Genomic DNA, 16,936 nt, shown 5'->3' with positions numbered 1-16,936 from the left:
TTAAGACATTTTAAAATGAAAAAACAATTGTTTGGTATTATTCCACCATTTTGTTAATTCTTAAAAAGGTCAATTTTCAGGAAGACAATGGGCAGAATCTTCGGCTCCACGAACAGGGGCAGGCCCCACGCGCCGAGGCCTAAAATGACGCACGATGATGTCGGGCATGCGTCCTGACGTCACTGCACGTCATTCAGATTTTCAGTTCGGTGGGCGTGCACTGGAGTCGGCTGCGCGCCTGCGGAACTGTCAAAGTCTTATTAAGGCCAGTTAATTATCAACTGAAACAACTAACTGAGCTGTCCATCCAACCTTAAGGTTAGCGGGCAGGTGAAGAGCCCAGGTGGCCTTAGCATTTATCATGAAACCTCATCCATGGGCGGGATGAGGTTTCATGAAGGTTTTTAAAGTCTTGTAAAAATTTTTAATAAAATTAATAGACATGTCCGAGCTCATGTGACAGTTTCACATGAGGGGATATGTCTTAAAAATGTTTTTTTCCTTTATTAAACTTTTTTGAACTTAAACTAGTCTCCCTGAGGCAGCTCTGTGCCTCAGGCATCTCCGCACCCCCCCCATCCCGCACACGCACACGGAGCACTCTGCACTTCCGGGCGCCCATCATGCCAATTGAGGCCCACCCACATAAAATGGCGGCACCCAGCTGATCACGGGCGGTGATCAGCTGCGCGCATGCCCGCTCCCGCCCAACCCCCCCCAACGGGGAGAAATTTCTCCCCAATGTTTCAACTCGGGGCCAATGGCCAGGAGTTAAGTTTGCCAACAGTCCAGGAATTCGAGGTTAATCTCCTGGACACTGCAGCAAACAAGCTGGGAGAAAGTCATAGGAATATCAACAATTTTTTTTATTCTTCGATGGGATGTGGGCATCGCTGGCAAGGACAGCGCTTGTTGCCCACTCCTAACTGCCTTGATTTGAGTGGTTAGGCCATTTCAGAGGGCATTTCAGGGGTCAGAAACTCACCAAGGCTCCTTAAAAAGCACCTTCCAATCCCACAATTGCTACCATCTAGAAGGACAAGGGCAGCAGACACATATGGGAACACCACCACCTGCAAGTTCCTCTCCAAGCCACTCAACATCCTGACTTGGAAATATATCGCCGTTCCTTCACTGTCACTAGGTCAAAAATCCTGGAACTCCCTTCCTAACAGCACTTTGAGTGTACCTACACCACATGGACTGCAGCAGTTCAAGAAGGCAGCTCATCACCACCACATTCTCAAGGGCAGTTAGGGATGGGCAGTAAATGCTGGCCTAGCCAGCGAAACCTTCATCCCAAGAATGAATAAAAAAAAGCTGAGTCAACCACACTGCTGTGAGTCTGGAGTTATGTGGTTACCAGGCCAGGTAAGGATGGCAGATTTCCTTCCCTAAAGGATATTAGATAGGTTTTTATGACAATTAATGATAGTTTCATGGTCACCATTACTGAGACCAAGTTTTAGGTTGCAGGTTTATTAATTGAATTTAAATTCCACTGCCATGGTGGGATTTGAACCCATGTCCCCAAAGCATTAGCCTGGGCCTCTGCATTACCAGTTCAGTGACATTACTATCATATCACCATCTCCCCTTATCATAGCATCTTGACCGAACTGAAGTCAGCTAACTCCGCACAGGTCAGGGACTGAACCCTTTGACATTCTCAGTCTGTTATTCTCAGTTTCACATCTCCTCAATCAGGCAGCACAGTCCTTATTTACCTGTCTAATATCTTAGAGTTTGACTGTTGCCCTTTCATGAAGGCAGAGTTTCATTCTTATCCTGATTTTATTATTCCTTTTGCCACCTTTCATGAAACAAAAAAATCTTTAATAAACCATTTCCATGAATCAAAGAAGATGAAATAACAAACTGCTGATAATTCTGAATCAATTTTACCAAAGCTGTATTACTTCAACTCATATCATCAACTTCCAAATGTCAGATGTACTTCAAAGCCAGACAGGTTAAAAGATGTAAAGTGAAAGGAGCCTACCACAGTGAAGTGAACGACGCAAGAGATTGCGATAATTAATAATCCAATAATAATGGCTGCTATGGCAACCAACACCGCAATGTGTGCCAGTTTTTTGGCTCCATCAATATCACCCTCATTGTAGCTGCGTAGAGCCTGAAGGATAGAAAGCAACCATTAGTATCAAATCATGTTTACTTTAACTTAGTGATCAGACTGGTACTTAGCACAGTGAATACTGCTATACCTTCTGCATCACCAAGATCTCACACTTTCACCTTTGTAATACTGTATTACCTATCTCCACCCTGCATCAACTCACCTGCTGCTAATACCCACCTATGCCTTTGTTACCTGCAGTTTTGACTATTCCAACACTCTGCTGGCTGGCCATCCATCTTCCACCCACCATAAACTTGAGCTCATCTGAAACTCTGCTGCTGCTCTCTTAACTCACACCAAGTTCTGTTCATTGATCGCTCAGTGCCCGCTAACCTACATTGGCCAGACCAGCGACACACTGATTTAAATATTCTCATCCTTGTGCTCAAATCCCTCCATGGCCTCGCCCCTCCCCATATCTGTAACCTCCTCCACAGCTCTACAGCCCTCTGTGCTGCTCCAATTCTGGTTTACCGCTTATCTCCCATTATCATTGACCACTATTGGCAACAGTGCCTTCAGCTGCCTAGGCTGCAAGCTTTGGAATTTCCTCCCTGAATCTCTCTGGCTCTCAACCTCTCTTCCACATTAAGATGCTCCTTAAAACCTACTTCTTTGAGCGAGCTATGTCCTGATATCTTATTATGTTGGTCTATGTCAAATTCTACCTGACAATGCTCCTATGAAGCACCTTGAAAGGTTTTATAATGTTAGTGTTTAGTGTTCATAATGTTAATGTTTTATAAAGGCACTGTATAAATCCATTATATTGTGATAGGAAAAAATAGTGAGGGCAAATAAGCTTTTACATCTCTCCTGATTATTATTTCCATTGACTACCCATTTTACATGATCACAGTCAACATGACCCCTTCTTCTCAAATTAAATCAGGTTGCCAGATCTATTTTTTATGAAAACTATATCCCTCCAAAACCATAAGGAAAAGTAATTATGATATGCGATATGGATTGTAACAGCATATCATGGTGCAAACCTCATTATGGCCTCCACAGGGCAGTCCCTCAGGCATCATGCTCTGACCTGTAAATGGATTAAACATTTCTAAAGCATGTGCACATACCTTGGCAATTTAGCGGTTTTCAGGGCAACCAATCCTGCTCATTGTTACAATTAGCAAAGTATTAAACTCAAACACTTCTTGCGTCTTGGCTCAAAATAGAGGGGTGGGGTAGTTTGGTTTGCTGTATATGGCACAGGGCAAGATGTGTGCCAATGCTCTACTGATCATAGCATGTAGTCTCTGATTTTGCATCTTCTTCATACCTAAATAAACATGGATAAACCACTCTACTGTTTTTCCCTTCACATCAGACGTAACACAGCTTCTTATGTTATACAAAGCCTAGAATTTTTGTAACTTATTGGCCGTGATATTTTCATGGAGGAGAGAATATGTAGCAGCTGAGAATTGCGGGTAACACAGATTGGGGGTGGGCGTGGGGGTGGGTTGGGGGTAGGGTGGTGGGAAGGGTGGGTGGGGAGTGTGGGGATGGTGGTGGGGTAGTAATTAAGCACTTTGTTTTCTTTACAAATTTCTAAATTTCTGTTTGTAGGCTTCTGGTAATAACTCAAAGGGGTACTGAGCATTCTTTACTCTTTCATAGTCATCTGATTGCTCTTCTGAAAAAGATGAGTACACCTTCAAAGCTTTTCTCACAAAAACACTCTGTAGGAGCATGATACAATCTTCTTTTGGCCACTTCAGTTTTGTAGCAACTTTCTCAAATGACACAAAGTACATTCCTAGTCCTTCCTCACTACACCTAGGTACCAAGCGAACATTCTTTGCAAAATCACAAATTTAAGGTGCTGGCTCTGGACCATCCTCACCGTTCTCCTCCAACGCACAGGCTTTAAACTTGTTTCTTTCCAATTCTCTGTCTCTTTCCTTACACCTTTCCTCTCTCTCTCACTTCTCTCTTTCTAACTTGAATTCAAGCTTTCGCATTGCTCTTTCTTCTCTTTCTCTTTTCATTTCTCTCTTTCCTTTTCTTCTTTACCTCTGCTTCTAATTCAACTTTTAAAATTTTTAATTTTTCTTAATTAATAATTTTTCTTTCATCTTTAATTTTTCTTTCTCTTTCAAATTTCTAATTCAATTTTTGCTAATTTGACCTGAACATTAGCAGAGGCATCCTCTTCCTCCTTAAGCTTCAACTGCTGAGCCACTACTTCAACAACCTCTGCTTTCCGAACTCCTGATTTCAAGTCGACTCTTAATTCCTCTGCTACAGCCTTCAAATTAATCTTTGTTAATTGATCCAAGGCACCAACAGATAAATCCCCTCTCTCTAGAAATGTCTGGGCATTAAAGGTTGATTGCCAATGAATACAGCTAAAGTAAAGGTGAAATCTTGTTTGTTTAAATTCTGGAAAATTCCAGTGTACCCATTTTCCTGTCTCAGCATTTCGACATTCCGGATGAGCCCCCTGCTTGTTGCAGTTCCTGTAGAGACTGATAATTTTTAAAAGAAAGGAATCCCTATGAAGCATGGAAAGACAAGATCTCACTTTTTAAAACTTTTACTGTAACTACTAAAAACATCATTCAAACATTAAATAACAGGTAAAGGATAATTCAAATAAAAAAGTAAATTTCACTTTAAACAGTGGAAAAAACAAAGTGATGCCTCACACGGTTAGAGGCACTTGCATTACTTCTTGCATAAACGTGGGGCTTTGAGCAATTTCACAGTGTTTCCAACTCAGTCTCCGTTATGTACGACCTCACTTCCCATTCAATTAATTCGGCCCTTGATCCACAGTCACCAGCAGCCGTATTCCATCTGATGTCTCCAGGCACAATCAACATTGACAAGGCGCACATCTACGAATCCTCTCTCATTCGGGTCATGAAGGCCCTGATGGTGCAAAATCCCCAGAGACTCCCTTTTCCTATCCCTTTAAATGGTTTGATGTGCTCTGGCACCACTGAAACCGGTGTTTTTGTATTCGTTCATGGGATGGGGGCATTTCTGATACTTATTGTTCATCTGTTTTTGTCCTTGAGAAGGTGGTGGTGAGCCATCTTCTTTAACCACTGCAGTCTATGTGGTGTAGGAACACACAGAGTGCTGTTAGGAAGGGAATGCCAGGTTTTTGATCCAATGGCAGTTAAAAAACAGCAATATAGTTCCAAGTCAGGATGGTGTGTGACTTGGAGATGAACTTGCAGGTGATGCCCTTTATTTCTAGGTGGTAGAGGTTGCAGATTTGGAAGCCACTGTCTAAGAAGCCCTGGTGAGTTGCTGCAGTGCAACTTGTAGATGGTACACACTGCTGCCACTGTCCTCCAGTGGTGGAGAGATTGAATGTTTAAGATGGTGGATAGAGTGTCAATCAAACAAACTGTTTTGTTCTGGATGGTGTCGAGCTTCTTGAGTGTTGTTGGAGCTACACTCATCCAGGCCAATGAGTAGTATTTCATCACATCCCTGAATTGTGCTTTGTAGATGGTAGACAGACATTGGAGAGACATGAGGGGAGTTACTCACTGCACAATTCCCAGCCTCTGACCTGTTCTTATAGCCACTATATTTATGTGATTGGTCCATCTAAGTTTCTGGTCAACGGTAACCCCCCCAGGATGTTAATGGTGGCAATTCTGTGGTGGTAATGCCATTGAATGTCAAGGAGATTTGGTTAGGTTCTCTCTTGTTGGAGATGGTTACTGCCTGGGACTTGTGTGGCGCGAATATTACTTGCCACTTATCAGCCCAAGACTGAATATTGTCCAGGTCTTGCTGCACTGGAGAAGTTGTGAATAGAACTGAACATTGTGCAATCATCAGACCTTATGATGGAGAGATGATTGATCAAGCAATGGAAGATTGTTGGAATGATAACTCCTGCAGCAATGCCTTCGCAGTGATGATTGTTTTCCAACACCCACAACCATTTTCCTTTGTGCTAGCTATGACTCCCAACCAGCAGAGACTTTTCCGCCCATGTTCCCAATTTTACTGGGGCTCCTTGATGCCCCTCTCAGTCAAATGCTGCATTACTTCAAGAGCAATCACTCTCACCTCATTCTCTGTAATTCAAGTCTTCTGTCCACATTGGACCAAGGCTGTAATGAGGTCTGAAGCCACGTAGTCCTGGCAGAATCCAAACTGAGCATCAGTGAGAAGATTATTACTGAGTAAGTGTCACTTGATAGCACTGTCAATGATGACTTCCATTATTTTTCTAATGATCAAGAGTAGACTGATGTGGTGTTAATTTGCCAGATTGGATTTGTCCTACTTTTTATGGACAAACTGGGCAATTTTCCACATTGTTGGGTAGATGCCAGTTTTATAGTTGTACTTGAACAGCTTGGCTAGGGGTGCAGCTAGGTCTTCAGCTCTACAGTTGGCATGTTGTCAGGGCCCATAGTCTTAGCAGTATCCGGTGACTTTAGGCATTTCTTGATATCACGTGGAGTGAATCGAATTGGTTGAAGATTGGCATCTGTGATGCTGGTGACCTGAGGAGGAGGCCAAGATGGATCAATCACTACTGGCTGAAGATGGTTGCAGAAGTTTCAACCTTATGCAATGAAGTGCTAGGATCTGCCATCAATAAAACTGAAAACGTCTGTGGAGCTTTTTCCTCCAATTAATTGCTTAATTGTTCAACATTATTCATGACTATATGTGGCAGAACTGCAGAGCTTTGATCTGATCGTTTGACTGTGAGATTGCTTAGCTCTGTCTATAGCAAGCTGCTTCAATTATTTAGCATACATGTAGTCCTGTGTTGTAGCTTCAGCTGGTTGGCACCTCACTTTTAGGTATGCCTGGTGTTGCTGCTGCCATTCTCTCCTGCACTCTTCATTTGACAAGGGTTGGTCCCCTGGCTTAAGAACAGCAAGTAGGTCTGGCAGCATCCATGGAGAGAACCACAGATTTAGCATTTCAGGTTGATGACCTTTAATGTCACTTACCACTTGCCAGCTTTGGTCTAGATGTTGTCCAGGTCTCACTGCATCAAAGGAGTTGCAAATGGAACTGAACTGTTCAGATGGAAGTTCATCAATTTGACATTTTAACCCAGTTTCTCTCTCCTCAGATACCACCTGATGTACTGTGTATTTCCGGAAATTTTCTGTTTTTATTTCAGATTTCCAGCACCTGCAGTATTTTGCTTACGTATTGATCCCTTGGCTTGATGGTAATGTTAGTTTGAGGGATATGCTAGGCTGTTAGGTTGGTGACGACGAGATCAGGTAGGTTTTTCCCTCTTGTTTTCTCTCACCACCTGCCACAGGCCCAGTCTGGCAGATGTGTCCTTCATGACTCAGCCAACCTGGTCTGTACTGGTGCTACCTAGCCAGTCTTGGTGATGGACATTGATGTCTGCCACCCAGAGTACATTCTATATGCCTTTGCTACCTTCAGTGCTTCTTCCAAGTGACGTTTGACATGGAGTAGTACTAATTCATCAGCTGAGGGAGGGCAGTAGGTGATAATCAGCAGGAAGTTTCCTTGCCCATATTTGACATGATGCCATGAGAGCTCATGGGGCCCCAGGTCAATGTTAAGAATGCTCAGGATCACTACCGGCCCACTGTATATCACTGTGCTATAATTTCTAATGGCCCTGTCCTGCCAATGGGAAAGGGCATACACAGGGATGGTGATGGAGGAGTTTGGGACATTGGCTATAAGCTATGATTTGGTGAGGAAGACTATGTCAGGCTGTTGCGTGGGACAGCCCTCCCTATTTTGGCACAAGTCTCCAGATGTTAGTGAGGAGAACTTTGCAGGAACAACTGCACAGGGTGTGCCTTTGGCGTATCTGGTACCTAGGTCGATGCCAGGCAGTCCGTCCAGTTTTAGACTTTTTGGTCTTTCTGTATCAGAGTGATACAAACTAGGACATTGCAAAGGACAATCACATTGCTGTGGGTCTGGAGTCACATATAGGCCAGACCAGGTAAGGACAGCAGATTTCTTTCCCTAAAGGACATTAGTGAACCAAATGGGTTTTTATGACAATCTGATAGTTCCACAATTATTGAGGCTAGTGCTTCTATTCCAGATTTATTTATTTAATTCAATTTAAATTCCTCCTGTTTCCATGGTGGGATTTGAACTCATGCCTCTGAAGCATTAGTCCAGGCCTCTGGACAACCATCATGTTGCATTCCCACTTGTGTCTGGTGTGCACAAGCTCTATCATTCATTACAATCCAGGGAGTTGTGTTGTTAACTTTCTTTCAACAGTGTACACTGTTGGAACTCTCAAAGGAGCTCACACTTCTTGTGAGAAAGTGCATGGACCCAGAAATGGAATGGATGCCAAATGTTAATGAAAAATGAGCATTTCCTAATTTGCATTGTAAACTTGAGTTTAATGATCTTATAGTAATAAAAATGAGTGGATACTAAAAAGAAAATTTAAGTTCAGAAATGTTTGAAGGCTTCAGCATCAGCTGTGTCACCTAGAGTGTACGCAGACAGTCAATAACATCGGATGCTGAGCTGGGAACACCCACAAATACAGCACTAAGTCAGGCACAGAGGGACACAGGCAGATACCTATGACCCAGACAGGCAGACATAGGTGGATACCTATACTTATACAGGCAGACACAGACAGATAGTACTGGATTAAACAAAGACACAGGATGGACAGCATGAGTCAGATACAGGCAGATAGTTTCTGAGTCAGATAGAGACAGATGGAGAGCACTGAGTCAGGCAGACAGAGACATGGATAACACTGAGTCAGATAGATGCACAGGTACCTAGCGCTGACTAAGTACACAACCTGGCAATTAGGTCAATAACACTGAGTCAAACAGATAAAGTCATGGGTGGGCAGCACTGAGTTAGATAGGCTCCAGAATAGACAAATAGAGACCTCAGATACACACAGTCATGGAGGTTTATTAACCTCCTATAATTTTTTTCAAGGAGGTGACTAGCTGTGTAGATAAGGGTGGTGCAGTTGATGTAGCCTACTCGGACTTCAGTAAGTCTTTTGACAAGGTCTCGCATGGCAGACTGGTCAAGAAAGTTAGTGCCCATAGGATCTAGGGAAATTTGACAAATTGGATCTAAATTGGCTTAGTGGCAGGAGGCAGAGGGTCATGATCGAAGGTTGTTTTTATGACTGGAAGCCTGTGTCCAGTGGTGTACTGCAGGGTTCGGTGTTGGGTCCCTTGCTGTTTGTAGTGTACATTAATGAACTAGACATGAATGTAGGAGGTATGATCAGTAAGTTCACAGAAGGCATAAAAATTGGTAGTGTGGTAAATAGCGAGGAGGAAAGCCTTAGACTACAGGACAATATAGATGGGCTAGTCAGATAGGCAGAACAGTGGCAAATGGAATTTAATCCTGAGAAGTGTGAGGTGATGCATTTTGGGAGGACTAACAAGGCAAGGGAGTACACAATGAATGGCAGGACCGTAAGAAGTAAAGAGGATCAGAGGGACCTTGGTGTGCATGTCCATAGATCCTTGAAGGCAGCAGGACAGGTAGATAAGGTGGTTAAGAAGGCAATGGAATTATTGCTTTATTAGTCAAGGCATTGAGTACAAGAGCAGGGAGGTTATGATGGAGCTGTATAAAATGTTAGTTAGGCTACAACTGGAGTACTATGTGTAGTTCTGGTCACCACACTATAGGAAGGATGTGATTTGCACTAGAGAGGGTGCAGAGGAGATTCACCAGGATGTTGCCTGGGCTGGAGCGTTTCAGCTATGAAGGGAGACTGTATAGGCTGGAGTTGTTTTCCTTATCAGAGAAGGCCGTGGGGGGACCTGATTGAGGTGTGCAAAATTGTGAGGGGCATAGATAGGGTAGATAGAAAGAAACTGTTCCCATAAGTCGAGGAGTTAATAGCCAGGGGGTATAGATTTAAGGTAAGGGGCAGAAGATTTAGAGGGAATTTGAGGAAGAGCTTTTTCACTCAGAGGTTGGGGGCTATCTGGAACCCATTGCCTGAACTGGTGGTAAAGGCAGGAACCCTCACAACATTTAAGAAGTATTTAAATGAACACTTGAAATGCCATAGCATACAGAGCTATGGGCCAAGTGCTAGGAAATGGGATTAGAGTAGGTAGGGGCTTGATGACTGGGGCGGACACAATGGGCCGAAGGGCCTCTTTCCATGCTGTAAAACTTTATGACTCTATGACTAAAATCCAGTTGATGGTAAGAAGGAGAATATCTAAATATCATGGCTGTGCATCAGAGTTGTACCCAGATGAAAACTGAACATTGAAGTGGGACTGAAGCTGTTTGAATTATGCTCCAAAAACGTACTAAAAATTCATGGGCAAGATAATAACTAATAAACAAATCCTTAAATCAGAAGAAACAAAGTGAGGAGCACTTAGGCTGATTATGATGAGATGGATGACATGGACATCACATTCCCATATAGAGCCATTGAAAAGTTACAGCACAGAAGGAGGCCATTCAGCCCACCTTATCCACGCCAGCCCGAGGACACCCAGGTGCCCTTTCTAATCCCACCTTCCTGCACCCAACCCATAGCCCTGCAGCTTACAGCACTTAAGGTGCAGATCCAGGTACTTTTTACTGCCTCTACCACCATTTCCTGTGAACAAATGGGAACAAAAACACAACAGCCAGTTTGAGCACCGAATATTTGATGTTAATTCATATCCGATCTTGGCAATTTGAGAATTTGAATTCAGTCTTTAAAAAATCTGGATTTTTTTTAAAGTGCTGGTAGCAGTAAGAGTGACCACAAAACTGTCAGACTGTCGTAAAATCCTAACTGGCTTACTAATGCCATTCAGAAAGGGGCACCTGCCATCCTTAAGTGGTGTGACCTATATTGTATGTCAGCTTTACGACTCACAGTAAATGTATGTAGTGAATACTAAAAGTATCATAATTGTATTGAAGCACCGCAGAGTGCAACATGATGTATGTCGATAACTCCAATACCATTGCACTGTCTGACTGTCTGTAATGACCACATTGAAATGACTGTAATATTCATTGATTGGATTGAAGTACCTCATGATCCATGTGTAAAAGTTAAATCTGATTGCATTCTTTGTGATGGTATTTAGAAATGTTTTGTAATGTTCTTTCAGATATTTTATGAATAAAGTATATTTTTCAAAAACAAAATTGTGTGTCTGCTTTAGCTCTGCAGTAGCACTCTTTCCTCCGTGTTAGAAGGTTGTGGGTTCAAGTCCACTCCAGAGATTTAAGCACATAATTTATGCTGATATTGAGTGTAGTGCTGAGAGTGTTGTTCAAATGGCATGTCAGCTTATCTGTCTGGCCTCTCAGGTGGATGTGAAAGATCACATAGCACTTTTTGAAGAAGATTAGGGAAGCTGTTTTGGAGTCCTAGCCAACATTTATCCTCTCATCAACATCACCAATTATCTGGTCGTTTATGTTGTTTTGTTTTTGGAACCCTGCTGTGCACAACGTGGCTGTTGTGTTTTTTTTCTATTTGTTCATGGGATGTGGGAATGTGATATCAATGTGATGATTGGCAAGACCAGCATTTATTGCCCACCCCTAATTGCCCTTGATAAGGTGGTGGTGAGCTGCCTTCTTGAACTACTGCAGTTCATGTGGTGTAGGTACACCCAGGGTGCTGGTAGGAATGGAGTTCCAGGATTTTGACTCAGTGACAGTGGAGGAACAACAAAATATTTCTAAGTTAGGATGGTGTGTGACTTGGAGGGGAACTTGCAGGTGGGGATGTTTCCTTGCGCTTGCTGGCCTTGTCCTTCCAGGTGGTAGAGGTTACAGGTTTGGAAGGTGCAGTCAAAAGAGACTTGGTGATTTGCTGCAGTGCATCTTGTAGATGGTACACACTGCTGCCACTGTGCATCAGTGGTGGAGGGAGTGAATGTTTAAGATGGTGGATAAGGTGCCAATCAAGTGCGCTGTTTTGTCTTAGATGGTGTTGAGTTTTGTGAAAGTTGTTGGAGTTGCACACATCCAGGCAAGTGTAGAGGTATTCCATCACACTCCTGACTTGTGCCTTATAGATGTGGGCAGATTTTGAGGAGTCAGGAGGTGAGTTCTACTGAATTCCCAGTATCTGACCTCCTTCTGTAGCCACATTATTTATATGGCTGGTCCAATTAGTTTCTAGTCAATGGTTACCACCCACCTCCTCCCCCCCCCCCCCCCCCCCCCCCAAGATGTTTATAATGGGGGATTCAGCAATGGTAATGTCAGTGAATGTCAAGGGGAGACTCTCTCTTGTTGGAGAAGGTCATAACCTGGCACTTATGTGGTGTGAATGTTATTTGCCATTTACCAACCTGAAGCCTGAATGTTGTCCAGGTCTTGCTGCATATGGGCGTGGATGTTTCAGTATCTGAGGAGTTGTGAATGATACTGACTATTGTGTAATTATCTGCGAACATCTCCATTTCTGACCTTATGATGGAAGGAAGGTCATTATTGAAGCAGGTGAAGATGGCTGGGCTGAGGACACTATTCTGAGGAACTCCTGTGGTGATGTCCTGGAGCTGAGATGATTGGCCTCCAACAAACACAGCCATCTTCCTTTATGCTAGACGTGACTCCAAGCAGTGGAGAGTACCCTTCCTCACCCCTGCCACCGATTCCTAAAGATGTCAAATGTTACTCACACTTGGGTCAAATAGGCTCTTGATGTCCAGGGCAGTCAATCTCACCCCACATTAACATCACATTGCTGCATTACAACAGTAACCACACTTCGAAGTACTTCACTGACTATTGCACGTTTTGGGAACTACTGAGGGAAAAACGTGGTATAAATGTAAGTCTTTCTCTATATGTGATTCAAGTCCCAGGCTAATACAGTCAACTTTTAAGGGCCTTCTGAGGTCGCCACTGGAAATTGGCAATAAAGGGGTGGGGGGAGTGGTTTGCCAGCGGCTCTTACATCCCTAGAATAAATAAGTGAAAGTGGATCACGTTAGTGATACAGTTTAAGAATGAGTCTACCCCCCAACCAGGCGAGCAGAAACTGCCGGGTGATGGGTGGTGATGAACAGGAAACAAATGAAGAGCAAGAGCAGAGGGACCTCCTCAGATGCCTGAGGAGTCAGCACAGGAATCTGTTTACACTACAGCCCAGTGATCTGTGGCCGACTCCAGGTTTAACCTCCGAGGACAGAGTCCAGGATAAAAACAAAAAAACTGCGGATGCTGGAAATCCAAAACAAAAACAGAATTACCTGGAAAAACTCAGGTCTGACAGCATCGGCGGAGAAGAAAAGAGTTGACGTTTCGAGTCCTCATGACCCTTCGACAGAACTTGAGTTCGAGTCCAAGAAAGAGTTGAAATAGAGTCCAGGAGTTGCCTGACTGCGTGAGACTCACCCGCACATGCGGCAGCAATTTCCAGTTTATCGTCATTCAACACGTTTTCTTTTCAAAAAGTGAAAATTTTTAAACTCTGATTTACAGAACACGCCCAGGAAATTAAACTATTTGTTTGAAGTTGACGGGCCATGAGAAGAGTCCCAGGCTCGGAATCTCTAGTTAATAACATCAGGAGCCGTCGCTTTTTGCAGTTTCCCTCCTCACCTTAATCCTTCCTCCCCCCCGCACTCACCATCATTGAAAAGACGAACGCCACGATGTTGATGGGATAAGATGGACAGAAACAAGAGAATATGGTGAGAAAAATATATTTCCGAGGCATCTGCTCCTGTTGGGCTCCATTGTCAGGACCGGTCTCTGGACCCTCTTCTAACGATTCTTTCAGATCCGCTTTGCTGACTGTCTGAGACATGAGGGGAGTTTGGAAGATTCCAGGACCTCTCGGTGCTGTGCTCCGACTCACACTGAGGACTGGGCTGTCCGACAAGCTCAGAGCAAGTCAGCACTGACCTAATTTTACCGGGACACCCACCCTGGAGTCACAGACCCCATTAGCGCCCAGTCAACACTGACCACTGCCCACCCGTCAGCTAGTGGTAATTGCAGATCGGGAACTATTTACCATGAGGGGTATTAACTGGATTTCTTCATTGTCCGTAATAGTGGAACTTTTTCCGCTCTCACTCACTGTAACTAGTGTTTATTAACATGCCATCCTCTGTAACTAATGTTTATTCATCTCTCATACTCTGTAACTATCCATCTCTCCCTCTGCGTTTATCAATCTCTCCCTCTGTGACTAGTGTTTATTAACCTGCCACCCTCTGTAACTAGCGTTTATTCATCCCACATCTTCTGTAACTAGCGTTTATCAATCTCTCATCCTCTGTAACTAGCGTTTATCAATCTCTCCCTTTGTAACTGGTGTTTATTAATCTCTCAACATCCTTAACCAGTGTTTATTAATCTCCCTCCCCAAGTAACTAGTGTTAATTGATCTCCAACCTCTATAACTCATGTTTATTAATCTTTCTCTCTCAAAATCGTGTTAATTAATCTTTCCTCTGTAACTAATGTTTATTAATCTCTCACCCCCTGTAACTAGTGTTTATTAATTTTTCACCCCTTGTAACTAGTATTTATCTCTCCTCTGTAACTAGCGCTTTTTAAAATTTCTCACCCTCTATAACGAGTGGTTTTTTAAAATTTCTCACCCTCTGTAACTAGTGTTTATCAATCTCTCTGTAACTAGTGTGTATTCATCTCTCACCCCCTGTAACTTGTGTTTATTAATCTCTCACCCCCGTAACTAGAGGTTATTAATCTCTCACCCTCTGTAATTAGTCCTTATTAATCTCTCTCTGTAACTAGTGTGTATTAATCTCTCACCCTCTGTAAATAGTCCTTATTAATCTCTCATCCCCGTAACTAGAGTTTATTAATCTCTCACCCTCTACAACTAATGTTTATTAATCTCTCACCCCCTGTAACTACTGCTTATTAATCTTTCACCCCTTTAAACCAGTCTTTATTTATCTCTCCTTCTCTGTAACTGATGGTTTTTTAAAACTCTCACCCTCTGTAACTAGTGTTTATTAATATCTGCCTTGCTAACTAGTGTTTATTCATCTCTCACTCTCTGTAAATAGTAATTATTAATCTCAACCCTGTAACTAGCATTTATTAATCTCTCACCCTCTGTAACTAGTGCTTATTTATCTGTAACCCTATGTAACTAGTGTTAATCTCTCACCCCCTGTACCTAGTGTTTATTCATCTCTGACCCTGTGTTACTGGTGAAAAAGTAGTACCTTTGAGGTTTTGTAACTATACTTATAAAGTATTCCTTTACAAATATAACCCTGTATCCCTGGTAATATCCCAATGGAAAACAATAGCAAAATACTACAAATGCTAGAAATCTGAAACAACACCAGAAAATATTGGAAATGCTCAGAAAATTGGGCAGCATCCATGGAGAGAGAAACAGAGCTGGTGGGCCCAATTTTAATCCTGAGCAAGTGGGTGAGTTTTGAATGAGTTAAAATCGGGCCCAACATTTCAGGCCAATGACAGAACTGAAATGTTAACTCTGTTGCTCTCTCTGCAGATGCTGCCAGAGCTGCTGAACGTTCTAATTAATCTTTCCCCCTTTCCATTACTTTTACATCCTTCTTTTAATGGGGTCCTCTGGATCTTAGAAATAGAACTTAATAAGTTTGCAGCCGGGCTGATGAATAGGACATGCGGGTCCAAGATGGAAAAATGAAGGTACTACGTATAGGAATTAAAAAGAGGAAGCCTGTATCCTCTGCAATGAGATAGAACTAATGAGAGAGAGAGAAGTGCAAAAAGAGGTATTCATGGACTTTTTGTTTATGTTCAATTGGTGCAGAGCAGCAATTAGCAAAGCAACTGGGTGGCTGGGTTATAATATAAAGTCAGTTTAGTTCAAATCCTCAAAAGTTGTGTTCAATTTGTACAATGACCTAGTTAGGTCACACCTCAGATATTGCATATAGTTCTGGTCACTGTATCTATACCCTTGAGCAGTGGTGTCAAACTAATTTTCTACATTGGGCCTGATTTCAATATTCTGGCACTTGGCATGGGACAAATTCAGCAAAAGTTACTAAAGTGGAAGTACTATAGATGGAGAGAACTACATTGGTACTTACTTACATTTAGCTTTTATTTACAGGTACTGCTGCTCCCCAATACGGTTATTGCTTAGATTCAATCATTGCATTATTTGGAGCAAATGACTGGGTGAGGCCTGTCTTGGATAAAGAGACTTGCATTTATGAGCACTGGATATCCCAAAGCACTGTAGAGCCAATGAAGTTCTTTTGGAATATAGTCACTGTTGTAATGCAAACTCCCACAAATGTTTTGGTGATAACCAGAAAATCTATTTTTGTGATGTTGACTGGGGGCTAAATATTGTCTAGGACACAGGGGATAACTCCCCTGCTCTTCTTCAAAATAGTGCCATGGGATATTTTTACATCCACCTGAGAGGGCAGACAGGGCCTCGGGTCTGGCCTTTGCCCAACAAGGGCAAAAGGTAGGGGAACCAAAACCTTGGGTGATGGGGGAGATAGAGAATTTGATGAAACAAAAACAAAAGGGTGTATTATGCATGTCAGGTGAATTCCTCAAGCAAGAACCAGACCAAATACAATAGGCTGAGAGGGGAAATGAAGAGGAAAGTAAGACAGCAAAGAGAGACTCTGAAAATAGAATGGCAGTTAACGTATAAGATCTAAAAATCTTCAATGAGCATGTAAATAGTAAGCAGGTGGTTAAGAGGTGGCTGGTGCCCATTAGAGACAAAGACAGTAATATATGCTTTGGGGCACAGGGCAAGACTAGAATACTTAATGAGCACTTTGCATCACTTCCCTTTCTGATTAGGAATACACCCGCCTTGTTCGACATCTTGTACTCCCTATC

General features: G+C 42.8%; 1 protein-coding gene across 2 annotated transcripts in view; it reads right to left on the bottom strand.

Annotated features, from left to right (window-relative positions):
* The window catches only part of LOC121286457 (transmembrane protein 233-like), a 43,734-nt gene extending 29,794 nt beyond the window's left edge, over positions 1-13,940 (bottom strand). For both annotated transcript variants that reach the window (XM_041203582.1, XM_041203583.1), the window contains exons 1-2: positions 13,713-13,940; positions 2,003-2,137 (exon numbers count right to left, since the gene is read on the bottom strand). In XM_041203582.1, coding sequence (XP_041059516.1) covers positions 2,003-2,137; positions 13,713-13,892 — 315 coding nt within the window. In that variant the 5' untranslated portion in view covers positions 13,893-13,940. The remainder of the gene's footprint in view (positions 1-2,002; positions 2,138-13,712) is intronic.
* Positions 13,941-16,936: the final 2,996 nt, after the last annotated feature.

Source organism: Carcharodon carcharias, chromosome 13 (genome assembly GCF_017639515.1).
Source record: "Carcharodon carcharias isolate sCarCar2 chromosome 13, sCarCar2.pri, whole genome shotgun sequence".
NCBI classification, from domain to species: Eukaryota; Metazoa; Chordata; class Chondrichthyes; order Lamniformes; family Lamnidae; genus Carcharodon; species Carcharodon carcharias.
The sequence above is the reverse complement of the archived record's forward strand: the minus strand, read 5'-3'. Positions and strand labels throughout refer to the sequence as shown.